The sequence below is a fragment of the Lagenorhynchus albirostris genome, chromosome 9 (genome assembly GCF_949774975.1).
Source record: "Lagenorhynchus albirostris chromosome 9, mLagAlb1.1, whole genome shotgun sequence".
NCBI classification, from domain to species: Eukaryota; Metazoa; Chordata; class Mammalia; order Artiodactyla; family Delphinidae; genus Lagenorhynchus; species Lagenorhynchus albirostris.
This window is the reverse complement of record NC_083103.1, coordinates 107,962,575-107,990,381: the sequence shown is the minus strand read 5'-3', so window position 1 is coordinate 107,990,381 and position 27,807 is coordinate 107,962,575. Positions and strand designations below refer to the sequence as shown.

Below are 27,807 nucleotides of genomic sequence, written 5' to 3'. Positions count from 1 at the left end.
TTATACTAAGTACATAGTTTCCCGTATCTGATGCCAAAATCTTGATTGTAATATTTTTTCTATTCTTATTTATAAATTGCAGACTTTTAAAGCTTTTTCAAATGAATAAAAGTATGAGTACAGCCTTCGAGTATTTTTAGCGCAGGGCTTTAATTGGTACTTAATTGACATAAAGTGTTTAAGAACCCAAATCTTCCCCGTTAGGGAAAAAGGACTCAATCTGTCTTTAACGTGCAGGTCCTCTGCCCCTGCCTCTGTCTTTTTCCTCACAGCAGACATCTTAGCATAGACTATAAGTCTCTGCTTAAGAAAACCCTCTGTGTTCCTTACCTGGAGCAACAGCAGCGCTGATGACATGCGCGTAGTCCGCTAAGGGCTGTTCCCGCAGGAGAGTGGCCTTAGGTTCCTCTGTTGGCGCCATCAGGTAACCTTAAAACCCTTGTATGTGCGTGTTTTGTCCAAGAATGACCAGAAAGAAATTTGGTTGGTTCACGTCTTAATCCCAGTTCTACAGAAGTAAAAGCACAGGGTTGCTGTTTGCGTGTCCTGCACGTGACGGGGTGGTTGGATGAGAGGGTGGATGTCGTCATGACCCCCCAGGTGCCGTGTGTGTTGACACGCATGCACGGAGTCAGTCACAGGGCTGCCCCTAAGCGAATACCCTCACCTCCGTCCAGCACTTCAAATCTAGGGCCATGCCTGACACGACACAGGAAGGAGAGAAATGAAGAGACCGAGCTGCTTTTTTTTTAGAAGCTTTTATAAATGAGGTTTAAGAAATACCAACTCACAGGTGTGTTAGTAGCACAGGTCTGTGGCACGGGGTACAGCTGCAGCCACACCAAGGCCCCAGCAGCCCATGTGGCCTCGCGTCTCCAGCAACTTATACATCTTAAAATCACTCGATGCTCCTTTTCTGCCTGCGTTTTTACAGTGACGGGCAGCAACCTCCCAGACCCCACACTCACTCCTCTCTCCTCCGTCAGAGCCAGAGCCAGGTCACATGGCACCGGGACGGAGGTTTTAGGGTACAAGAAGACTACCCCATCACTGTGACAACCGAGGAGGAGGCTGGAGCTGCCCCCACAGGTGGAAGGGCCCTACCCTTCTCCACCCAGAGGAGCTGAGGATGAAGGGACAGTCTTAGGTCTGTCTGCGCTCTCAAGACACAGATGGAAGAAGTCAGGCACCCTAGCATGACGAGGTGCTGCCCTCTGCTGCTGCCAATACTCCATGACAGAGCGTTCACACGACTCAGAAAAGAAAGGGCAACGCAAGTCTCGAGTATTCAAGTAAGACACTGAAAGTTTCATCCCAAGATGACTATGTTCTTCTACATAAAACCCATCCTGTAACAGAGTCGGAGGCATCCTTCTGAGAAGCTCCTTGGTCCCAAGGGCTTCACGCTGAGTTAACACAGCAGCGTGTCTGAGGCTAAGAACAAAGGGTGCTGTTCCTGACGCCCCCACAAAGCAGGCAGCATGTGGGGCACGATCAGGAAGTTGCCTTTGACTCAGGCACACACTTTGCCCATCGTCAGTCAGACCGTCGCCGGCCGCCCTTCCTGCTGTTCTTCAGAGGCTGGCCTCGCGACCCTGCACAACAGCTTCCTGTGCGGCGAGACAGAACCTGCGCTGTCTTTATGGCAGAGAGGGACAGTGGGGTTCATTGTCTTTAACAGATTTGATTTGAAAACTGCCTTTGGCCCTGGACCGTCGTATGAACTACACAAGTAAGTAAAATGAATTTAAAAGCCAGACAGCAGGGCTGCTGTTTCCTGAGCCATCTTCAGCCAAAAACCTCTGTCCCAGGGAAGCCAGGCTGGGGTGCCACACTGAGGACCCCGCCCTTGCCGCCGTCCTGGGTTGACCCACGTGGTACGTGAACGGCACCTTAGGTAGGGCTGATCCACACACGGCCAGCGTCGGGGCGTCGGACAAGGGTGGGCGGGCTGGCCTGGAGTCAGGAGCCAATGCTACTCCGAGCAGGTATGCGGCCCCACCCCGGGCACCAACCAGCACGGTCTGCACACCGCGTCTGTGGGTCTGGGGCAGAGGTGGTCTGAGGAGCCCAAGGAAGAGGCAGCTTGAAGCCAACCTGAGAGCCCTTCATGTCTCTTCTGGAGAGACGCAAACAGACCAAGACAGTACTCAACTGGAATTTTCTTAAAGGTTTCCTAAGCACAAGGAACACTGAGTGGTGTGTCCAATTGAACAGGAGTAGCTTGGGCTCCTGCCTTAAGTTGAACTTTTAAAAAAAGAGGTTATTTAACATTGCATGACAACTTATTTACAGTTTAAATAGAAATTTTCAATAATCAAAATACATCTTTAGCAAAAATTTAGAATGTAAAATTTTATAAAATACCCATAGAAAAGCAGAACATAGTATCAGTACCATTTCAGATTTAGCATAAGATGAAGGTCTTCCTTCAACACTGGGACCCGCCATGGATGAGCAGGGTTCCTACAGGTAAGAAGATTCCCTCCTTCTAACAAGCAATTTACCTTCCTGATTTGGACTGTTGTTATAAAATGCTGACCCAAAAAGACTCCCCAAGATGGACACTAGGACAGTAACAGCAAAGCCTCAGGATGAAGTGGCCTGACCACTTGGCCACCGTGAAGCCAGGTCACTGCAGCTGAGGCTCATGCCTTGCCCCCCTCTGCCAGCCCTTGGATACCGATGCCACCTGCCACGGAGCAGATCACCGTGCCTCCCGGGCCCTTGGCACCCGCCCTGAGGCCACCCAGACCCCGACGGGGTCGGTCACTTTTTGGCCTTGTGACTGTGCCCATCTTGAGGAAAACTCTTTTATTCGTGTGGCTTGTTAAAAAGTAAGAAAGGAGTAGCGGTCAACTTTGGCCAAAACAAAAAGCTTTCATGCGCGTGTCCAGCCCCGTCTGGCTCCCCTCGCAGGGCTGCTCCCAGCAGGGTCCCCCGTGGAGGTATCCACGTGTGCGTGCGGCCGTGCTGCCGTCTAGATCACGAACGAGGACTTGTGTCTGAAGTCGCCCTGCAAGGCCAACACTGGCTTAGAGGGCAGCCCGCGGCCACGCAGGGCCCAGTGTGCGGTGGGAAGGGAGCCTGACACCGCTTCCCCACAGCGGGCTCTGAGGAGAGGCCGCGAGGCCTGTGGACTGAGTGCCCCGCGAGCGCACAGCCAGGGGAAGGGCTGAGGGCTCGCGCTTCGGATGTGACTCAGAAATCTCTTTTACGGACCTGCTTGGTTCTCAGGGGAATGTCATCTTCCCTGCTCGGGACACTGCAGCCTCTAGGCTGCCTTACCTCATCGTCCGTCCTGATGTAGTTAACTCCATCCGGCTTCCCTGGGTTCTTGTAGCTGAAACAGAGGGGAGCCGAGTGACCACCAGTGGACCACAGAAATGCCCACTGGTGCTTTGTGCAGGTAGGACAGGCTCACCTTTCCCCGTTCTGCTTATTGTTGATGAAGTAGCCACGTCTGTAGGCACAGCAGATGCCCACTGTGATGAGGGCCAGTACAGTCAGGACAACCAGGACTCCCCCAATAATCCCGCCAATGTTGAGGTCATCTGGAGAAGAGAAGGGGTCAGAAGACACGGCCTGCCGCCCCTGCCCCTCCCGGCCCGGAACACCTCCGCCCACAGGCCACGACACCCACCCGCTGCGCCAAAGCCGTGTGGCACTGCCTGCGGGGCATAACAATCATCTGGGGACATTATTACTGGACGACATGGTTATACTACAAAGACAGCTAGGAGCCAGAGTCCTAAGGAAGAAAAAATTCTGCCTTGTCTAGTACAGCATTCTTGAATGTGAGTGCACTGTTATTTAAAAATAAGTCTTTGAAATTTTGATTTCATAACGTCAGTTCCCAAGCTCTATCCATAGAGAGTCCAGAGGTCTGGGGCAAAGCCCAGGAATCTTCCTCCTGCCGAGAGCAGCTTCCCAAATCTGACAGCAGCCAGAAGAGTCGCCTGGAGGCTGACTCCACAGGTGAGGGGGGCCCTGAAGTCTAACCCCGTCCTGCCCTCAACCCCCCCTTAGAGCCAACACCCCCAGAGAAAGAAGCACCTGAACAGGGCAGAATTACTGGGGCTAAACCCTGGGTTTCAGCTTACCGCTACTGCAAAACGGTTAAACTTGATACATTTTTGGAGAACCTTGTATCTCGATAATTCTATCAGTTACCAAAGAAATGGAGTTCATGGAACGTCGTTAAGAGTTACAAGATGAGGAGGACCAGCCTGTCAGTCCTCCAGCTGCTCCTTGGTGCGTCCTCGCCTCCTCCCACCGGACCCGGGCAGAGCCCGTGTGCCCGCACGGGGGGGGGGCGGTCACAGCTGAGGGGCACCCGCCGGCCTGCAGGGCAAGGCTCGGCAGAGACACTCACACACTTCCATGTCCTGCTCCTCGCAGCGGGCTGAGCCCGCGTCGTTGGAGGCGATGCAGTAGTACTGGCCCGAGTCCTCCTTGTGGATGGCGCTGAACACCTGTTTGGGGACTGGGAGTGAATGGGGACCCGACAACAGGGCTTGGTGCACAGTGAGCCCCCTCCATGCCGGGGGCACCAGAGCCGGCAGCAGCCGGGCTTCACGTGCCCGCGACTCCAACCCACTGCCGCCTCACTCCGCACCACGGGGTCGTCCACGAACATCTGTGTGTCTCTAGAAGGACTTTTTAAAAGTCGTGCCCACGACACCACGACCGTGCTGAACGCAGCCAGCAGTTCCTCAACATCAGACGTGTGGCCAGGGAGTAAGTCCCAGCTGCCTCCCGACTCTGTCCCAAGGACAGCACCGGCCAGGCCACCTACGCCCTCCTCAGTCACTGTCCCCCCCTTGGCTCTGCCCCCTTTCCCTGGCCCCCTTACAACTTTTCTGTCTATAAAGGGAGGGCAGGGTCCCCGATGTGCGGGGCTCAAAGCTGCTGTCTCGTAAAGTTTACTGTCTCTTAATAACTGCTCTTCCCACTCTTAATAACTGCTCTTCCCACAACACAGACGTGCGCACCCGCCCCCCTTCTGAGAGACCTTACCAGGGTGCCCGTGTCAGGGTTGAAGAGGAAAGAGGAGTTTCGGAACCGGGGGTTGGCCCTGGAATCTGTGGGCAGTGGCACGTCGTTGCGGTACCAGCTGTAATGCGGCCGGGGGTAGCCCTCGCCCTCCTGGCAGGTCAGCGTGGCCGCCTTGCCCACAGGCACAGCCCTTGGCACCCTGCACACTGGGGGCACCGGCTTCACTGCAGGAGAAGCACGGCAGGGGTTACGGTCAGCAACAGGGCCCTGTTCTTACCACAGCCCACAATGAACCTGCTCCAAAAACGAGTCAGCCAGCCGGGTTCCAGACGCTGCGTCGCGGGCAGGCCCGCTCCCCTGTGGCCCGCGCTGCCTGTGGTTGCCCCCGTAGGTGACCCCCCAGCGTTCCCAGTGCCTCCACCCCCTCTAGCAGGTGGACAGAAGAGGCAGAAGCTCCCCTTCTCTCCTCATCTCCAACCCAACGCAGGCAGCCTGAGCTTCCCCTGCCCCACCCTGCCCCGCCAAGCGCCACACCCTCGGGGACGTGACCGTAGAAGCAAAGGAAGGAAGGAAGCTGGTCTTCTCCCCACAGGCAGGCGCGTGAGCCGAGGGCAGGGGCCACCACCCCACGTGCACCCGCACCTTGCACAGTTAACTCGATGACAATCTCATCAATCTCCTTGCGGTCGTGCCGAGCAACCACCTCACAGCGGTAAAGGGCTGAGTCCGTCCGGGTCACGTTCCAGATCTTCAGAGAGGTTTTCCCCAGCAGTTCTGCACGGCCGGCCAGGTCTCCTGTACAGAAGACAGGGCACTGAGGGGCTCTTTACAGACAGCTCTGCTGCTTGAAGGAGGAGGTTCTGGGGCCATCTCTGGTGCCTCGGCAGGAAAACTGCAACTGGCTCGTCTCCGTTCCTGTGAGAATGCCGAGCACCAAGGGAGTGCCTGGGCTGTAAGAGGACTTGGCCATGTGTCTCTGTTGTTAAGGCAAGGGCCTCCTTTCCTTTTCATCATTCCCAGAAAGGGTTCCCCATTAAAAGAGAAAACAAGTCAAACAACATTAAAAGACAAACAGCATTCCACAAATGGTACTGGGACACCTGGGTACCCACATGCAAGAGAATGACGTGGACCCCTACCTCACACCACACACAACACAAACCTTGCTGCACAAGCTGAAACTGAAACCCTTAGGAAAAAACAGAGACGTGAATAACCATGACCTTGGATTAGACAGTGATCTCTTAGGTCACCAAAAGCACAAGCCCACACACACAAAGTTGTATCAGCCTTCACGAGTCTTTCATAATAAATTAAGAACTTTTGTGCTTCAAAGGACAGAAGCAAGTAAGAAGACAATCTGCTGACTGGGAGAAAATCATATATCTGACAAAGGACTAGCATACAGAACGTATGAAAATTCGCAATTCAACAAATAAACAACCTAATTAAAAATGGACAAAGGATTTGAATAGACATTTCTCCAAAAAGATAGACAAATAGCCAATAAGCACGTGAAAAGATTCTCAACATCATTAGCTGTCAGGGAAATGCAAGTCAGAACCACAACGAGATACCACTTCACACCCCCTAGGATGACTGGACTCAAAACAATGGATAATCTCAAGCGTTCCTGAGGATGCGGGGAAACACACAGCCAAGGGAATGTAAAATCGTCCAGCCACTGTGGAAAAGAGCTTGGCCGTTTCTCAAAAAACTGAACATGTGATACCACATGACCCCACAATTGTGCTCCTGCTAATTATCCCCAAGAAGTGAAAAATTACGTTTGTACCAAAACCTGTACAACGTTTATGAACATTATTGATAATAGCCCAAAATGGAAACAACCCAAATGTACAGCAGTTGATGAAATGCGGCATATCTATAATGGAATATTATTCATCGATATAAAGAAGAACAGGGACTTTCCTGGTGGTCCAGTGGTTAAGAATCCGCCTTCCAGTGCAGGGGACATGGGTTCAATCTCTGGTCAGGGAACTAAGATCCCACATGCCGTGGAGCAACTAAGCCTGTGCTCTCTAAAGCCCGTGCACCACAACTAAAGATCCCACATGCCGCAATGAATATCCCACGTGCTGCAACTAAGACCCGACAAGGCCAAATAAATATATATATATATTTTTAGAAAGAACAAAGTACAGACACTTGCTACAACATGGATGAACCTTGAAAACGATGCACTAAGTGAAAGAAGCCAGGACCAAATATTGTATGATTCCATTTATAGGAAGCATCCAGGACAGGCAAACCCACAAGGTGAATTAGTGGCTGCCAGGCTGGGGAAGAAGGGACACGGTTTCTTTTGGGGGCGGGGATGTGCTGGAATCTGCCAGTGACGGCCACACGTCTTTGCTGAATGTACTAACCACCAACTACACGCTTCAAAACAGTGAGTTTCATGCTATGTGAATTTAAAACATTTTTAAAGCATAAAGGACACAGTAACTCTTTCAAAGAAGCACAAAGAACCCGGGCACTGACAAATAGGGAAAGAGTTAGAAAAGAAAATGACACAAAAATTAGAAACGAATTTACTAAACCTGCTAATTGGTGACAAGTCTAGGAAGGATTTACCACACGTGATGGAAACGGCAAAATGCTTTTGCTAAGAGAACGAACGTTTCTGACGGCGTTTTCTAGCGGGAAGGTTCGTCATCCAGGCACCAGCAGGGGTCAGAGCGTCCACCGTGTGGGAAACAAGTAAACGCAAACCCACCAGGCGCTGGTGGCACAGCCCTGCCCTAGGCAAGGCCTCCCTCCAGGCCTCTATTTTGTGTGGCAATTTCTGGGGGGGGAAGAAACAGAAAGTTGCTTAAGAACATTCCCGCTCGGTCAGGGCTTATCAAGAACAGCCTGATGAAGCTGCTAGAGAAAACCGATTTGTTTCCTGAGAATAGCACTGCCATCTCTTCGTAAACCAGAGGTGGGAGGATACTGGTGGGCAAACAGAACTGTTTTTAAGAGCCCATGACCCCTGATGATGTGGAGGACCTGAGGCAGAAAGGCTGTAATTTCAGGTTGATGCGCAAAGCCTCCACCCCTTCCCTGAAACCCCCACTGTCACATTCTCAGAGGGATCGGGGCTGCCTGCCTCTGCAGCTGTGCTGACTCTTCCATCCGCCTGTCCCCCGGGGTGGCCCCCTCCTGCCATCACAACCCCCCCCGCCCCATCCACACTACCCTGACCCCCTCCTGGCCTCTGCAGAAGAATCCTGAACTGGGCCCTGCTCTCAGCTATGCCCACCACCTGCCCCGTCTGCAAAGCAACCACCCCCGTCTCTAAAGCATCAGTGGGACCACATCACGCCACTCCTGAGGCCTTCCAAGCGCCATCCACCTCGTGTCCGCCCTCCCCTGCTGGGCCGAGAGCCAGCGGTCCCTCCGAGAAGCTCCCTGCGCTTCCACGTCTTTCTGCCCCATGTGCTCATGGCCCAGCGCCTCCCTGCAGCCCGTACCCTGCCTTCCCGCATGGTGCGCTCAGCACCCAGGTGTGTACAGTGGGCGCTCCTGTCCCCCTGCTGTTCCATACTGTCCTACTAATGAAGTCACTTATAAAGTCGTGGGTCACGATAGGGAGATAGCCTCAGAGAATGTTCACTCAGATACCTCAAAGCTACGGCTGCGTGTGGACTAAAATCCTAACTGATTACGTGATATTTACTGAAGTAGGGTCACAGGTGCAGGGAGGTTCCATACACTATTCTCACTACTTTTGCATGTTGACTTTTCCATATGTAAAACAAGACAGAACACCAATCCTGGCTACAGATGCAGGTCCAGTTAGAGCAAAGTCTTGGCCACTAGTGCATGCCTGGGCCTTCTGTACAAATGAGAGGACCACAGGATCATACCCTGAATTTTGTTGTCAAAAAACACATATGTGGTTTGTTCATCTTGGATTTTCTTCCACTCAATCCTGGGGTCATTTGTCTGTGAGTCCGTAATGATACAAGATAGTTCCACACCTAATGAGCAAGGGAAGAAAGAGAACTGTCAGTGAATGTGGAACAATTTTAGGTTCACTTGTATACCCAGACCCTGCAAGCTACATGTATATTTAGGTCTGTCGTGTAGATTAAAAATCTAGCTAGCTCCAGGCTCCAAGAGACTTTAGTTTTAGCTAGAAAAACAATATAGATGATTAGCAAAGACTTCTATTAAAGAGAGCACACGTTCCCCCTAATACTCTGCTTGTATATAAGAACGTTCTTGGTTGTGTAAATGCAAAGCCAGGCCAGGAATCAGGTTTCAGCCAACAGAAAGCCTGCAGAGTTGCCCGCGGGCTGCTGAAGCAGTGCTTCGCTCACACGTGCACGTCAGATGGCTGCTGGGGAGCCGGCCACCCCCAAGCCTCTAGGGCAGGACACATCCGTGTGTGTCTATCCTGCATCGGCTGCCAGATCACCAAGTGGTGCCCCTTTGCCTAAACCCTTCCTTGGACTTACTTTCAAATTCCTGTACCACTGGGTTTCGGTTGCTGGATTTGAGATTCACAGCCCCTATCAAGCAGCCTGAGGGAAAAAAGAAAAGTAAAATCAGAGACAACGCGACACTAAAAGAGCAGAGAACCCGCACTTGACATCAGACTTTCCCTTTATGGCGGCTACAGTTACGAACCACAGAAGATGTCAAATGTCATGTTCCAAAACAAAGTCTCTTAGATACAGCAGGGTGACTGCTTTCTGAGTCTGACCTTCACTGGAAGGAACCCAGGAGAAAGAGAATTCTCAGAGTGCACTTTCCTTCTTAGTCCCAGAACAAAGCCCCTAGAACTTTCAAGACCTTCCTCTAAGAATGTACTTTTAAAAAAAGGATTGTAAGAGAGAGCTACACAACAACAGACTGGACAACCCAGAAGAAATGGACAAATTCATAGAATCATACAACTTTCTAAGACTGAATCATGAAGAAAGAAAATCTAAATAGATCACTAGTAAGGAGACTGAAACAGTAATCAAAAGCTCCCCCCAAACAAAAGTCCAGGACCAGTCAGCTTCACTGGTAAATCCTACCAAACATTCAAAGATTTGATACCTGTCCTTCTCAAACTATCCCCCAAAATTTAAGAGGACAGAACACTTCCTAACTCATTTTTCAAAGCCAACATTACCCTGATACCAAAACCAGACAAAGATAACACACAAAAAAATTATCTCTGATGAACACAGATGCAAAAATTCTCAACAAAATATTAGCAAACTGAATACAACAATACATTAAAAAGATCATACACCATGAACAAGTGGGACTTATTCAACATCCACAAATCAATGAACATGATACACCACATTAACAAAATGAAGGATAAAAACCATATGAGCATCTCAGATGCAGAAAGAACATTTCACAAGGTTCAACACCTATTTATGACAAAACTCTCAAAAAAATGGGTATAGAAGGAAGCTCAACATAATAAAGGCCACAAATGACAAACCCACAGCTAACATCACACTCTACAGCAAGGGTCCCCAACCTCCGGGCCACGGACCGGTAGGACTGTTAGGAACCAGGCTACATAGCATGAGGTAAATGGCAGGCAAGCGACCGAAGCTTCATCTTCCACTCCCTATCGCTCACGTTACCGCCTGACTGCCACTCACATTACTGCCTAAACCATCCCCCCACCCCCAGTCTGAGGAAAAACTGTCTTCCATGAAACCAGTCCCTGGTGCCAAAAAGGTTGGGGACCACTGCTCTACAGTGAAAAACTAAAAGCTTTCTTTTACAATTGGGAACAAGGTAAGGATGCCCACTCTCACCACTCCTATTCAACACAGGAAGTCCTAGCCAGAGCAATTAGCCATGAAAAGAAAATTAAAACATCCGGGGACTTCCCTGGTGGCCCAGTGGTTAAGAATCCGCCTGCCAATGCAGGGGAAACAGGTTTGATCCCTGGTCTGGGAAGATCCACATACCATGGAGCATCTAAGCCCATGCACCACAACTACCAAGCCTGCACTCTAGAGCCCACGAGTCACAACTACAGAGCCCACGCGCCGCAAGTGCTGGAGCCCACGTGCTCTAGGGCCTGTGCTCTGCAACAGGAGAAGCCACTGCGATGAGAAGCCCGAGCACCACAAAGTAGCCCCCACTTGCCGCAACTAGAGAAAGCCCGTGTGCAGCAACGAAGACCCAACACAGCCAAAAAATAAATTAAAAAAAAAAAAAATTAGGGGCTTCCCTGGTGGCACAGTGGTTGAGAGTCCACCTGCCAATGCAGGGGACACGGGTTCGTGCCCTGGTCTGGGAAGATCCCACATGCCACGGAGTGGCTGGGCCCGTGAGCCATGGCCGCTGAGCCTGCGTGTCCGGAGCCTGTGCTCCTTAACGGGAGAAGCCACGACAGTAAGAGGCCTGCGTACCGCAAAAAAAAAAAAAAGAAAAAAGAAAAAAGAAAAAAAATTAATAAAATAAATAAAAACATCCAAATTGGAAAGGAAGAAGTGAAATTATCACTATTTGTATATGACATGATTTTATATACAGAAAATCCTAAAGACTCCACCAAAAAACTATTAGATATAATAAATGAATTCAGTAAAGTTGAAGGGTACAAAATCAACATACAGAAATCTGTTCTATTTCTAAAAATTAACAACAAGCTAGCAGAAAGAGAAATTAAGAAAACAATCCCATTTACAACTGCAACAAAAAGAATAAAATAACCTAAGAATAAATTTTTCCAAGGAGGTGAAAGACCTGTACACAGAAAACTATAAGACATTGTTCAAAGAAACTGAAGAAGACACAAAGAAACGGAAAGACATTCTGTGCTCATGGACTGAAAGAATTAACACTTAAAATGTCCATATTACCTAAAGCAACCACAGATTCAATGCAATCCCTATCAACATCCCAAGGGCATTTTTATTTTTCACAGAAATAGAACAAAAAATTCTAAAATTCATATACAACCACAAAAGACCCTGAATAACCAAAGCAATCCTGAGAAAAAAAGAACAAAGCTGGAGATATCACACTCCCTGATTTCAAACTACATTATAAAGCTTTAGAACTCAAAACAGCATGATATTGGCAGAAAAACAGATATAGCTCAATGGAACAGAATTGAAAGTCCAGAAATAAACCCACACATATATAGACAATTAATTTATGACAAAGGAGCAAACAGCATACAATGGAGAAAGGATAGTCTTCAATAAATGGTGTTGGGAAAACTGCACAGCCACATGCAAAAAAAAAAATTGAAACTAGATGACTATCATATGCCATATACAAAAATCAACCCCAAAGGGATTAAAGATTGAATGTAACCCATGAAACCATAAAACTCTAAAAGAAAACACAGGCAGTACGCCTTTGACATCAGTCTTAGCAATATCTTTCTAGATATGCCTCCTCAGCAAGGGATACAAAAGCAAAAATAAACAAATGGGACCACATCAAACTAAAAACCTTTTGCACAGCAAAGAAAACAACAAAATGAAAACACAAGCTACCAAATAGGAGAAGATATTTGCAAATCATATATCCAATAAGGCATTAATGCTCAAAATATATAAAGAACAATAAAAAAAACCCAATAACCTGATTAAAAAATGGGCAGAGGAACTGAACATACATTCTTCCAAAGAAGACATACAGATGGCCAACAGACGTGAAAAGATGTTCAACGTCACTAATTATCAGGGAAATGCAAATCAAAACCACAATGAGATATCATATTGTATCTGTCAGAATGGCTGTTATCAAAAAGGCAAGAAATAACAAGTGTTGGCAAGGATGTGGAGAAAAGGAAACCATGGTGCACATGGATAATGTAAATTGGTGCACCCACTGTGGAAAACAGTATGGAGATCCTCAAAAAACTAACACTAGGGAGCTTCCCTGGTGGCGCAGTGGTTGAGAGTCCGCCTGCCGATGCAGGGGACACGGGTTCGTGCCCCGGTCCGGGAAGGTCCCACATGCCGCGGAGCGGCTGGGCCCGTGAGCCATGGCCGCTGAGCCTGCGCGTCCGGAGCCTGTGCTCCGCAGCAGGACAGGCCACAACAGTGAGAGGCCCATGTACCGCAAAAAAACAAACAAAAAACTAACACTAGAACTACCATATGACTGAGCAATTCCACTCCTGGGTATTTATCAGAAGAAAAAAAACACTAATTATAAAAGATATATGCACCCCAATGTTCATTGCAGCATTATTTATAGTAGCCAAGATATGGAAGCAACTTAAGTGGCCATCAATGGAAAAATGGATAAAGATGTGGCATGTGTGATGTGTATATATGTGTGTGGGATGGAATATTACTCAGCCATAAAAAAGGATGGAATCTTGCCATTTGCAAAAACATGGATGAACCTTGAGGATATTATGCTAAGTGAAATATCAGGTGAAGAAAGACAAATACCATATGATTTCACTCATACATGGAATATAAAAAACAAACAAAATGACAAAATAAATGAACCAAACCAAACTATAACAAACATGTAGATACAGAGAACAGAGTAATGGTTACCAGAGGGGGTGGGGATGGGTAAAGGCGGTCAATATGGTGATGCGTGGAAAGTAAACTCTTGGTGGTAAGCTGCTGTAGTGGATACAAAAGTAGAAGTATAATGTTGTGCACAAGAAGCTTATATAATGTTATAAAATCAATGTTACCTCAATAAAAAAAATTTTTTAAAGAATTTTCTTTTCATCATCTCCCAGACCTACATGGGCCTTCTTGTCATTCCTCCCTCCTGCCTGGTACCTTCCCCTGCATGATGGCATGGACATTCTGGGTACAGTTACCAACCAGGTAAGAGACCACCTTGCTGGATTAGCTGTTTATCTAACCCGTGATTTCCATCCATTAAAAAGTTTGCACCAGTCTTTGGTAAAATAAGAAAAATAACAACATGGCGATTTTCATGAAGCTTAGCTGAATGAAGCTATCGATGGAATCAAAATATGCTATTTGCATGGTGATCTCTTTCAAAATTAGCACCTGACTATCCACGTGTTTAAACAACGTTGAAATCAGTTATCATGGTCTCAAAATGTCTTAGCTGATTTCTTGGAGACAAGATCAACTAGGTACATTGACCACCTACAAAATGTCATTCTTCAGCTATTTGGCCTCTAGGAGAATATGCCATCCCCAGAGAAGGTCTTCCTACGTTAACCCTCATTAAGGTCCCTGGACCTCAGCTTACCACACCAGGTAAGAAAATGTGAAGACTTGCACTCTGAGCTGCAGGTCACAACAATCCATTTTTTTAATTTTTAAATCTTATTTAATGGTTCGGCTACATGTATACATTCCAAGTATGTGTTTTGATGCTTTCTGTCTTATTTAGTAAGACTTCATTAATTACAGCAGAAGCCTTAAAGAATGTAGTAATAGGGATGAAAATCAGAAGTATAGGGGCTTCACTGGTGGCGCAGTGGTTGAGAATCTGCCTGCCAATGCAGGGGACACAGGTTCGAGCCCTGGCCTGGGAAGATCCCACATGCCGCGGAGCAACTAAGCCCGTGCGCCACAACTACTGAGCCTGCGCTCTAGAGCCCGTGCTGCACAACAAGAGAAGTCACAGCAATGAGAAGCCTGCGCACCACAACGAAGAGTAGCCCCCGCTCGCCACAGCTAGAGAAAGCCCGCGCACAGCAACGAAGACCCAACAGAGCCTAAATAAATAAATAACTTTAAAATTAAAAAGAAAGAATAAGTATAATATACTTGAACTGTCATTAGTTGCTAAAACAGTCACTTCTACTTTAGATTTCACATCCAGGACAAGTGGCGCCTGCTCTGTTTTGTTTTGTAACCACGTGCTACTCCTTTTGGGGAAACCCACCCACACTAATGCAGCCCTTTCCACTGCTCCTTCCATCCAGAAGCCCCCAGGGACCCACTAACAGAGAGGAACACGGGACGCTCTGAGTATCTACCAAGGCCACACAGGTTCCCTCTAGGGAAAATGACCTCAGTCCTTTCAGTGCGATCACTGTAATTTAGGTGATGAGACACCAAAACTGTGGTCCCAAATGACTATGACCAGGGATCAGCTTCCGACCCAAAGGCCATCTAAGGGGCCTTAGAGGTAAGTCACCAGAGCTTTGCCTGACTGGATAATGACAGGACAACCCAATCTGAGGCTTTCTCTTGAGAAGTATGAAGCTGAGAGAAATAAGAGAATAAACTACAGAGTTTACAGTCATGAGAGAAACAGCTGAAGTAGAGCCTGAGGACGCAGAGCTGGCGACAGATGAGCCAGGGGACAAGAAGGGGACACTGAGGTTACTCTAGTGTCCACAAAGGTCAGATTGTCACGGGGGCCAACTCTTCACAATAAACCTCTTAGGGAAACCAAGACCACTTGTTTCTTATAACCTAAAAGAAGCTAAGGTAACACAGCCCCAGATGATGGAGATAATCACCTCTTTTCTTCCCCCGCGTTGTGGCCAAGGTGAATGCACCCCCAAGGCCTGACTTTCTCCTACCCAACCACATGCGCAAGGGCAGAGCTAGACGAAGCGATGGCTCACAGCAGCCGGGCCCTGGCTCTGCCGCGGCCCCGTGCTGAGTCTCTCCTCAGCATTTCCTTCTGCTCCCAAGCTGTTCTTAAATGTAAAGACGGTTACGTTCCTTACTTTGCTCACCTCCAACAGCCCAGGGTCCCACTTTAAAATACAGAAGTAACTTGTGTATCAGAACAGTGTTTGTGAGGATTGGAAGCCCCAGACCAAATGCTTGACGACATCGCAGGTAACTCCTCCGGATATGAGCCAGTGCCTGGGCATGAGGTTCTGACATAAGCCAACCTCCTGGTGCTGTCGGAATACACTGAGGCTACATTATGTAAGACTCAGCAAAGGGATTTTGGACGGAAGGAGAAAAAGGGGGAAAATCCATTACAGCATACATCACATGCAGCTGTTCCTCTTTAATTTCATACCAACCTTGGCTTGCGCCTACCAGACTCTAAGCTCTTTGGGACAATCCAGTCATTCAGCAATTTTTTATTTATTGCCTTTTATAAGCCAGATACTGGCCTAAACATGAGGGATGATACATGAATAAAAGATAAAAATCTATGCCCTCATGGAGCTTACATTCTATCAACAGTACAAAGAAACAAGTATCATATGCACTCATCTTTCTATCTTCAAATCTAGTGTGGAATGGTATTTAGCAGGGACTCCAAAAGTGTTTACCGAATAAATCAATGTACATTTTTTATGTTCTAGATTGGATCTCCTTGAGTTTTCCAGAAAATCATTTAGTTGAATTCAGTTTGCTCACAGAGCTGTAATGTGGCTACTCTATTTTTCATCTTGCCCAGGAATCCATTATTAAATCTTGGACTTAGAAGGAATCTAAGACATGTGTAGTTGTTTCTATTCAAATCCTCCGAAAGAAATTTAAGACTGTCCTCTGGAGGCAGGTGTGGTAAGTTCCAAGTATATTGTGTTCATTTAATGTGACCTTGACCCAGCCTCCCCCAATGGTTATATAATTACAGCACAGTATCAAAACCAGAAAACTGACGCGTGTACAGTGTATGTGGATGGTTGTACATCATTTATCACATGTGAAGATTCCTGTAACCACCACTGCAGTCAAGACACAGACCTCTTCCATCACCAAAGACCTCCCTCCTGCAGGCCCTCACCATCCCTCAGCACTGGCAAATGTTAATCTGTCCCCTATGGCCATAATTCTGTCATTTGGAGAATGCTATATAACAGGAAATACACAGTCGGTGGCCTTTTGAGGCTGACTTTTTTGTTCAGAATAAAGCCCTTTAGGTCCATCCACCTTGTGTGTAATGACAGTTTGTTTCTTTCTACAGCCAAGCAGCGCTCCGCACCGGGGATGCACCACACTGTGTTTAACCACTCACCCACGGAAAGGCATCTGGGTTGTTTCCAGTTTGGGGCTATGATGAATAAAACTGCTGTGACATTTGTGCACAGACTTTCGTATGAACATAAGTTTCCTTTTCTCTGGGACAGATGCCCAAGAGCACAAACCCTCGTCGTATGTTGTGGCATGGTTAGTTTTTTAAAGAAACTAATAACTGTTTTCCAGAGTTGGGCTGGACCAAAAATTCATTGTAGGAAAGTTTTCTTTCTAAATTTTGGTTTTTAAACTCAGCAGGGTACACCGGACCACTCTGTACTACCTTTGCAACTTCCTGTGAATCTATAATTATTTCAACATTAAATCGTAGAACACTTCTCTATTTCTAAAATGATGATAGTGAAATCAGTATGGCATTTGGAATCGGTTGGCTATGCAAAAAACTGAAGTAACAGTTTTAAAGCATTGATATTCACAATACACCAGAAATCATATATATACTTAACAACTATTTAAACTTAGATAAAAATTTTTATGTAAGGCCTCCTGAATTCTTTCAGTGAATACATCAGTTAAAAAATCAACTGGCATGGGGCTTCCCTGGTGGTCCAGTAGTTAAGAATCCGCCTTCCAATGCAGGGGATGCGGGTTTGATCCCTGGTCAGGGAGCTAAGATCCCGAATGCCGCAGGGCAACTAAGCCTGCACACCACGACTACTGAGCTCGCGCACCTCACGCGCCACAACTAGAGAGAAGCCCACGCGCCGCAACAAAGAGCCTGTGTGCCGCAACTAAGACCTGACGCAGCCAAATAAATAAATGTTTTTTAAAAATTAAAAAAAATCAACTGGTGTAACCGTATTCATGACCAAAGTATATAAAAGGAATACTCGTGTGGTCATGAATAATCTGCAGTGCGTTTCACTGAACAGTAATGTCTGAGGTTTTGCTTTTGGACTCTAAAAAGCAGCAGCAGCAGGTAGAAAGTTGCTGTTCCTACCCAGCTGAAGGTTGGTGAACAGAGAAAACAGGAGTCAGGGTGACATCAAGATTCCCCCTTTATCAAATGTGGTATTTTTATCTCAGGAGATTCTTACAACTGAATGTGAGACGTGGGGCTCCGCCCTTTGTACTCTCACTGCGTTTTCCACTTTTCCCACTGTCTCACCATCATCATTATTTAACAATGTTTTTTATTCTGGTACAACATACACAACATAAAATTTACCACTTTAACCACTTTTACGTGTAAAACCTCAGCGGCATTAGGTACATGCACAATGTGTGCAGCCAACACCACCATCTGTCTCCACAACTTGCTCATCGTACCAAACAGAAACCCCATCCCCATTAAACAGCAGCTCCCCACTTCTTCGGAACCCTGGCCGCTGGCAACCTCCAGGCCATTGTCTCTGGACTTGCCTACTTGACAGACCTCACAAGTGGAATCACACAATATTTGTCCTTTTATGTCTGACTTACTTCATGCAGGATGATGTTTCCAAGGTACATCCATGTAACATGTAGCAGCAGCCCATTCCTTTTAAGGCTGAATGATATTCCACTGTACGTATACAGTCATCCCTCGGTATCTGCAGTGGACTGGTTCCAGGACACCCCTCGGCTAGCAAAATCCATGAATGCTCAAGTCCTTCATATGGCCTAGCGTTTGCATATAACCTACACAACCTCTCAGGTACTTTAAATCATCTCTAGGTTACTTAGAATGCCTAATACAATGCCAATGCTATATAAAAAGTTGCCAGGGCGAGGCAAGTTCAAGTGTGGCTTTTTGTAACTTTCTGGAATCTTTTTTCAAATATTTTGGATCTGCATTTGTTAAATCCAGGGATATGGAACCCATAGATACAGAGTGCTGACTGTATACCGTGTCTTGTTTATCCATTCATCTGTTGATGGACATTAGGTTGTTTCTACCTTTTGGCCATTGTGAACAATGCTGCTGTGAACAGTGGTGTACAAATATCTATCTGAGTCCCTGCTTTCAACTATTTGCGGTATGCACCTAGAAGCTTAATTACTGGATCATATTGCAATCCTATGTGTAACTGTTTGAAGAACTCCCAAGCTTTTCCACAGTGGCTGCACCATTTTATGATCCCATCAGCAATGCAGACAGATTCGAATTTCTCCACATCCTCACCAATGTTCGTAATTTTCCTTTTTTTTCAATAATATCCATCCTAATGGGTGTGAAGTGGTGTCTCATTGTGGTTTTTATTTGCATTTCCATAAACGCTAATAATGCACATCCTTTCATGTGTTTATTGACCATTTTCATATCTTCTTTGGAGAAATGTTTATTCAAATCCTTTGCCATTTTTTAAATTGGATTGTTTGGGGTTTTTGTTGTTGAGTTGTAGGAGTTCTTTATATATTCTGGATATTAATCCCTTGTTATGTATGTGCTTTGCAAATACCTCCTCCCACTCTAAGTTGTATTTTTACTCTCTTGATAGTATTCTTTGATGTACAAAAGTTTTTAATTTCAATGAAGTCCAATTTACCTATTTTTTTCTTTTGTTGCCTGCCTGTGCTTTTGACGTCACATCCAAGAAATCATTGCCAAATCCAATGTCATGAATATCTTCCACTGTTTTCTTCTAAGAATTTTATAGTTTTAAATCATATGTTTAGGTCTTTGGTCCATTTAAATTTTTTATAAGGCAAGGATCCAACTTCATTATTTAGAATGTGTATATCCAGTTTTTCTAACATCATTTGGTGAAAAGACTGTGCTCCATTCAATGGTCTTGGCACTCTTGTCAGAAATTATTTGATTATATACACAAGAGTTTATTTCAGGGCTCTCTGTTCTGTTCCATTGGTCCATACGTCTATCTTTATGCCAGTACCATACTGTTTTGATTACTGTAGCTTCATAGTAAGTTTTGTAATCAGCAAGTGTGAGTCCTCCAACTTTGTTCTTTTTTTTTTTCAAGATGACTTTGGCTATTTGGGTTCCCTTGAGATTCCATATAAATCTTTAGGATGGGATTTTCTATTTCTGAAAAAAAAAAAAACCATTGGGATTTTGATAGAGAATGTATTGAATCTGTAGATGGCTTTCCATAGTTTTAACAATATTAGATTTTCTAATCCATAAACATGGAGTATCTTCCATTTATTTTTATCTCCTTTAATTTCTTTCAGCAGTGTTTTTTAGATTTCAGTGTACTATGTCTTTTACCTCCTTGATTAAATTTATTCCTAAGTATTTTATTCATTTAGATACTACTGTAAATGGGATTGTTTTCTTAATTTCCTTTTCTGATTGTTCTTTGTTAGTGTATAGAAATGCAACTGATATTTGTATGTTGGTTTTGTTTTCTGTTTTCCTGTTATTAGCTCTAACAGGGTTTTTTGTTTCTTTGTTTTGTTTTTGGTGTAATCTTTAGGGTTTTTCACGTATAAGATTAAGTCATCCATGAATAGGGATAATTTTATGTTTTCTTCTCCAATTTGGATAACTTTTAAATTTCTTTTTGTTGCCTAATTGCTCTGGCTAGAAATTCCAATGTTATGTAGAACAAAAGTGGTGAGCTCTGGTATCCTACTCTTCTTCCTGATCTTAGGGAAAAACCTTTCAGTCTTTCACCATTAATTATGACACTGGCTATAAGGTTTTTCATATATCTTTTATTATGTTGAAGGAGATCTCATCTACTCCTAGTTTACTGAGTGTTTTTATTATGAAAGGGTGTTGAATTTGTCAAATATTTTTTCTGCATCAACTGAGATAATCATGTGGTTCTTTTCCTATATTCTATTAATGCAATGTATTACCGTAATTTTCATATGTTAAACCATTCTTTCATTCTGGGAACAAATTCCATTCATTCACGGTGTATAATCCTTTTAGTGTGTTGTGGAATTCCATCCGCTAGTATGTTTTGGAAGAATTTTGCATCAATGTTAAGGAATATTGGTCTACGGCTTTCTTGTAGTGGCTTTGCCTGGTGTTAGTATCAGGGTAATGCTGGCCTTACAGAATGAGTTAGGAAGTATTCTCTTCAATCTTTGGGAAGAGTTTGAGAAGGACTGGTATTAATTCTTTAAATGTTTGGTAGAATCCATCAACCATCAATGAAACCACCAGGTCCAAGCTTTTCTGTTTTTAATTACTGTAGTTCTATTCAGATTTTCTACTTCTTAATGACTACATTTTGCTAGATTTTATGTTTTTAGGAATTTGTCCATTTCATCTAGGTTATCCAACTTGTTGATATATACTTGTTCATAGCATTGTCTTATAATCCTATTTATTTCCATAAAATCAGTAGTTATAGCCCCACTTTCTTTGCTGATTTTAGTAATTCAAGTCTTCTTTTTTCCTTACTGAATCTAGTTAAAGGTTTGTCAATTTTGCTGTTCTTTTCAAAACAGCAACTTTTGTTTTCATTGATTTTTCCCTACTGTTTTTCTTTTCTCTTTTTCATTAACCTCTGCTCTAATCTTTATTAATTCCTTCCTTCTGCTAGTTTTGGGTTTAGTTTGTTCTCCTTTGTCCAGTTCCTAAAGGTGTAAGATTGTCACTGATTTGAGAGAGATATATATATTTTTTTTTTTGAAATTTACATGTCTTAGTACTGCTTTTGCTGAATCCCACTAAGTTTTGGTATGTTGTGTTTTCATTTTCATTTTCTTCAGGTATTCTCTAACCTCCTTTTAACTTCTTTGACCCATTGGTTAAGAGTATGTTGATTTCCACGTATCTGTAAATATTCTAGTTTCCTTCAGTTATTTACTTCTAACTTCATTCCACTGTGATTAGAAAAGATACTTTATATGCTTAAAAATTTTTTTTAATTAAGACTTGTGTTTTGACCTAACATATGATCTATCCTAGAGAATGTTCCATCTGCACATGTGGAAAATGTGTATTCTGCTGTTTTGGGGTGTAGTGTTCTGTATATGTTAGGTCTGACTGGTCCATATTGTTCTTCAAGTCCTATATTTCCTTATTAATCTTCTATCTTGTCTATCTGTTATTGAAAGTAGGGCACTGAAATGTCCGATTATTATTGTAAAACAATCTGTTTCTCTCTTCAATCCTCTCAATGTTTGCTTCATATATTATGGGGCTTAGATATTTCATGCATATGTTTATAATTGTTATGTTTTCTTGGTGAATCAATATACATTGTCATTCTTTGTCTCTTGTAACTGTTTTCTGACTTAAAGTCTATTTTGTCTGATATGACTATAGCTACCTCAGCTCTCTTTTGGTTATTATTTGCATAGAATGTCTTTTTCCATCCTTTCACTTTACCAGCCTATTTGTGTTTAGGTCTAAAGTGAGTGTCTTGTAGACAGCATAAAGTTGGATCACATTATTTCATCCATTCATCCATTCTGCCACATTATTTCATCCATTCATCCATTTCATCCATCCATTTCATCCAATCTCTGCCTTTTGACTGGACAGTTTGATCCATTTTCATTTAATTAACTGATAAAGGACTTACTTTTGCTATTCTGCTACTTGTCTTCTGTGTATATTATTCTTTTGTCCCTCATTTCATCCACTACTGCCTTCTTTTGTATTTTGTTGATTTTTTTTGTACTGACACATTTTGATTCCCTTCTCATATCCTTTAGTGTATACTCATGATAACCAAACTTTGTGGTTATCATGAGGATTATCATAACATCCTAAAATTACAAACTTGAATTGATACCAATTTAACTTTAATTGTATACAAAAACTCTGTCCTACCCCTTATGTTACTGAAGACACAAATTACGTCTTTATACATTGTGTGCCTTATCAATAATGGATTTATCTTTTAAATTCTACAGAAATAAAAAGTGCAGTTACAAACCAAAATTATAATAAGACTAGCATTTATATTTGTCCATTAATTACCTCTACTGGAGATCTTTAGATCTTCATACAGCTTTGAGTTACTGTCTAGTGCTGCTTCATTTCAACTTGAAGGATTTCCTTTAGCACTTTTTGTAGAGCAGGGCTAGTGGTCATGAACTGCCTCAGCTTTTGTTCTTCTGGGAATGTCTTAATTTTTCCCTCATTTTTGAAAGTCAGTGTTGCCAGATATAAAATCTTCTGTTTACAGTGTTGTTGTTGGGTTTTTTTTTCTTTCAACACATTAAATCTTTCATCCCACTGTCTTCTGGTATCCAACATTTCTGATGAGAAATCAGCTTAAGATCTTGTTGAGTATCCCCTGTATGTAATGAGACACTTCTCACTTGCTGTTTTCAAGATTCTCTCTTTGTCTTTAGCTTTTGACTGTTTGATTATAATGTGTCTCAGGGTGGGTCCTCTTGGGTTTATCCTACTTAGAGTTCACCGAGCTTCTTGAATTTGTAGATAAATGCCATATGTCAAATTGGGGGAGTTTTCAGCCATTATTTCTTCAGATAACCTTTCTGCCTCTCTCTCTCCCTCTTCTCCTGGGACTCCCATAAAACATATCTTGCAATTATACCCCAATAAAGATGTTAAAAAAAAAACATATCTTGGTCAGCTTGACAGCACCCCACAATTCCCTTAGGCTGTTATGGGGTGAATTGTGTCCCCCTGCCACCCAAATTCATATATTGAAGCCTTCACCCCCAGCAACCCAGAATGTGACTATATGTGGAGATAGGGTCCTTAAAGAGGTAATAAGTTAAAATGAGGCTGCTAGGGGCCCTAATCCAATCTGAATAGTGTTCTTATAAAAATAGGAGATTAGGACACATAGAATGATGTGTGTGCAGAGGAAAGACCATGTGAGGACACAGCAAGAAGGTGGCCATATGCAAGCCAAAGAGAAGCCTCAGAAGAAATCAACTCTACCAATATCTTGATCTTGAACATCTACCCTCCAGAACTGTAAGAAAATAAATTTTTGTTGTTTAAGCCACTCAGTCTGTGATATTGTTATGGCAGCCTAGCAAACATACATGCTCTGTTCACATTTCTCCATTATTTTTCCTCTCTTCTCCCAGACATGATAATTTCAATTTTCTTATCTTCTAGTTCACTGATTCTTTTGCCTGCTCAAATAAGCTGTTTATCCCCTCCAGTAAATTTTTCATTTCAGTTACTACACTTTTCAGCTCCAAAATTTCTTTTTGATTCCTTTTTATAACTTTTCTCCTTATTGATACTTTGTTGCTCATATAATGTTTTCCCTTAGTCTAAGCATATTTAAGACAATTTGTTTTTGTCTAGTAAGCCCAATATCTGGGCCTCCTCAGAAACTGGGACAGTTTCTGTTCATTCATTTTGCTCTTTTGAATGAACCACGTTTTCCTGTTTCTTTGTATGCTTTGTGATTTTTTTTGGTTGAAAACTGGGCATCTATTATAAAGCAGTTTCTCTGGAAATCAGATCCTGTGCCCTGTGTGTGTGTGTGTGTGTGTGTGCGTGTGCGCACGCATGCGCACACACGTGTGTATTCAAAATTATTATTGTTGAAGGCTATAGGAGTGCATTTGTTTTGAGTTCCAAACTTTTTTCTCAAACACTATTTCCTTTCAAGCATGATAACTGAGGTTCCTTTACCTCATCTTCAAATAACATTCTGATTAAGATTCCCTTGAATGCCAAGAGCTAAAACAAACAAAAACACCGGGAGGGAGGGAGGGAGGGAGGAGCCAACTCTCCCAAGTCTTTGCAAACTGGCTGTGTAGGTACTCCTTCACCTCTCAGCTAGGCTTGCTCAGAGTGTAGGGGTCACCTTGAGATGTGATGTGGTTGCTTTTGTCCTACCTTCCCTGTCTCACCACAGTTTCTCTCCTGAGCCTCAGATGGCCTGTTGTGTGCCTCCACCAGAATCTCTTCAGGCAGTTGTGGGTTTGTCATCCCCTTATAGCTCTTACAAGCAGTGCCTGCTGCCTTTCCCACCTACATCCCAAGGAGACAAAGACAAGCCCCTCGTCTCAGTCTTTCAGGTATCCCCAGGCAGGTGAGAATGATGGACACAATAATTTGCAAATAGGGTTTGCTCTGCTCCCTCCAATTTGGTGGGAGGAGGGGAGGAGGATGTGCTGGGTAGACGGTGGGGCAAGGTTGAGAAAATGTCTCATGAAACCTTCCTACCACTCTGAAGATCTTTTTTTCTTGATCAGGTATTGACGTGGTTGCTATAAACCTTCGACTGTTTCCAGATCTCCTACACAGTTGTTTCAGCTCCTGTTTGTTTCTCCAATGTTTCTGTCGGGGAACAAGGGCCTGGAGTTTCCTATTCTACCTCTTCCTGATTTCACTGCAGGTGAAAATTGCTGCTTTTTTTCTTTTTTATTTCAGCCATTCTTATGCATCTCCAATTCCCTACCACCATACCTGAGATGCAAGAGTTTCTGGAAATGTTACTGACTGTGAGGAAGAGAGACAGGATTTCAATAGAATATGATAAATGTCACAAAGAAGCCTGCAGAGCACAGTGAAGCTGGCCGGAGAACCAGGATCCAAGCCCAGGACTGTCCAACTCACCATTTTTGCTCTTTTGGTGTCACTTCTGACAGTGCACCTCTCACTGTAAGTTGGGAAACTGGCAGGTTTGGTTTCCATGATTTCCCAGGATTCACTGCTTCAAGTAGGACTGACAAATGTGTTTTCAACACAGAAGAACTAGGCGGTCCAGTCCAGAACAGAGGACTGATCCAATCAGTCTCGGGCTTTTAATTTCATTTTCAAAGCTCTTCTATATGCTAAAGCTATGAACTACTATCAAGAATCTGGGCCCTATTTTTTTTTTTTTTTTTTTTTTGCGGTACGTGGGCCTCTCACTGTTGTGGCCTCTCCCGTTGCGGAGCACAGGCTCCGGACGCGCAGGCTCAGCGGCCATGGCTCACGGGCCCAGCCGCTCCACAGCATGTGGGATCTTCCCAGACCGGGGCACGAACCCGTGTCCCCTGCATCGGCACGCGGACTCTCAACCACTGTGCCACCAGGGAAGCCCTGGGCCCTATTTTTAATACTCCTATTGACTTTCAGTGTGATTCTGCACCCCTCATTTTTTCCAACTATAAAATATTATTAGAAACTCTTTACCCTTCTTTCACCAATAATTGATGATAAATAAACATTTAGAAGAGGGGTCATTTATTATCATTGTTATTATTATATTTGCTTTATAGGAACCAACATTCTTCTAGTGGCCCAAGGAACAGTAAGTTTCATACTTAATGTCTTTAGGCCAGAGGCCAGAAAATATATTAACCCTGGATACCATGAGTGGAATAATACAAATGAGAATTCCAAGAAAATTCAATACAACGTCTAAGACACGAGAGGGAGAGACAGGCTAAAAAAGAAAAAGGAAAGAAAGAAGGGGAACAAGAAGAACTGAAAAAGAGAGGACTGAAAGGCAGTGAAAAGGAAAAAAAAGAGAAAACATCAAAGTGATGATTCCTGACTTTACACTAAATCCAGAAATTCTAAATTTCTGAGCATCAAAATATGCTTGAATTCATAGCTGGCAAAGGCTGTTGGTCTTCTGGCTCGATGGTGTTTAATCCCAGCTGGGGGACAGATCAGTTCTGAGGATGCAGACACTGGGGTCCACTCCTGGGAGGGCCATCTCTGCAAGTGAGCAGAGATGACAAAGGATTTATGAAACCACACAGAATGGCATTTCCAACTATGTTAAGGAGAAAACCTGACCTCAAGCTGGTGTGTTCTCCAGCTGATAATAATTACAAAAATATACCAGCTCAGTGCTGAGCCAAGGCTAAAACCCAGGAGGGAAATCTTTTCTTTCCTTTCTTTTTTCTTCTTGTAAATAACACCCAAAAGGCTCTGATTTTATTTTTACAAGCAAAAAATACCACCACTTGGCTCACTGTGAGAATTGATACGTGCTTTCTGCCCGGAGGTACTTCATACCAACCGAACAGCCACGCTGCCACACACCGGGGCAGGGAGGGCAGGGTCAGGAGCTGAGGACGCATGCAGGGACAGGATGGCCAGCCTCGTGGGTCTCTCTTCCTGTTGTTGTCCTCTGTGCCCTTCTTCATGTTATTCTAGGAGCAGCAGTGGTCACTCTATTCTCCACTGGGCCTACTTGTTTGAAAAATATTAAACTAAGTTTATCTCCAGAGGCATCATGCTTTGAAGTGGCTTATTACAATGGCGTTATTTATTCTTGAAACCACGCCCATCAGAGGTGGCACCGTCCAGGGCTGGGGACAGAGGTGAGGATGATTCCGACTCCTTCCTCAGCTCGCCCTTCAAGACGGTGAGGGTGAGTGGCATTTCCAGGTTACGAAGCAGCAGCTAAGGGACTGGCCTCAGTGGAGGACGCAGCTCGTCCTCTAGCTCATCCTCAGACTCAGTCCAACTCTCTTCCCATTTCACTGTACTGTCTACAGTTCCTTCTTTTCCCTGTGACTCCATGAAAGAATTCATTAAAATGCGGTCGGGGGCTTCCCTGGTGGCGCAGCGGTTAAGAATCCACCTGCTGATACAGGGGGACATGGGTTGGAGCCCCGGTCCGGGAAGATCCCACATGCCGTGGAGCGACTAAGCCCGTGCGCCACAACTACTGAGACTGCGCTTTGGAGCCTGTGAGCCACAACTACCGAGCCCACGGGCCTAGAGCCCACGCTCCACAACAAGAGAAGCCACTGCAGTGAGAAGCCCGTGCACGGCAACAAAGACCCAACGCAGCCACAAAAAAAAAAGAAAACGCGGTTGGTTTTATGTGTGATGCACACATGACAAGAAATGTGGCAGATGACAGAAGTCTGAGGATTTGTCCTCTACAATCTAACCACTTATTTCCCCAAATGCTAAGTGACACTAAAATGGCCCAACGGCCAGGTTACCTCTGCTCTATGGATGCCCGCCACACCCGGTTACTAGAGCGGCAGGGAGGACCCACCCACTCTCCTAAGGCCCAACAGTGGTAGAAGCAGCAGGACCTGGGGAGGAAGAGACAGAGCCAAGATTCAGAAGGGTGACACGGGGAACACGCCCAGGCCGTGAACAGCAGCG

General features: G+C 44.7%; 1 protein-coding gene and 1 long non-coding RNA gene across 3 annotated transcripts in view; one reads left to right on the top strand and one right to left on the bottom strand.

Annotated features, from left to right (window-relative positions):
• Positions 1–748: 748 nt before the first annotated feature.
• JAM3 (junctional adhesion molecule 3) overlaps positions 749–27,807 on the bottom strand; it is a 60,017-nt gene continuing 32,958 nt past the window's right edge. Inside the window, exons 1-9 of one of the 2 annotated variants that reach the window (XM_060160810.1) lie at positions 26,702–26,828; positions 9,468–9,533; positions 8,874–8,987; positions 5,641–5,793; positions 5,020–5,222; positions 4,376–4,475; positions 3,425–3,554; positions 3,289–3,343; positions 749–3,016 (exon numbers count right to left, since the gene is read on the bottom strand). In XM_060160810.1, coding sequence (XP_060016793.1) covers positions 2,981–3,016; positions 3,289–3,343; positions 3,425–3,554; positions 4,376–4,475; positions 5,020–5,222; positions 5,641–5,793; positions 8,874–8,987; positions 9,468–9,533; positions 26,702–26,828 — 984 coding nt within the window. In that variant the 3' untranslated portion in view covers positions 749–2,980. Of the gene's footprint in view, positions 3,017–3,288; positions 3,344–3,424; positions 3,555–4,375; positions 4,476–5,019; positions 5,223–5,640; positions 5,794–8,873; positions 8,988–9,467; positions 9,534–26,701; positions 26,829–27,807 lie in introns of those variants that run through there. The other variant, XM_060160809.1, reaches the window with a different exon arrangement.
• Positions 1,979–17,019, top strand: LOC132526454 (uncharacterized). The gene is made up of 3 exons (XR_009542582.1): positions 1,979–3,797; positions 13,697–13,787; positions 16,825–17,019. It is a non-coding gene; the product is annotated as an uncharacterized LOC132526454 (long non-coding RNA).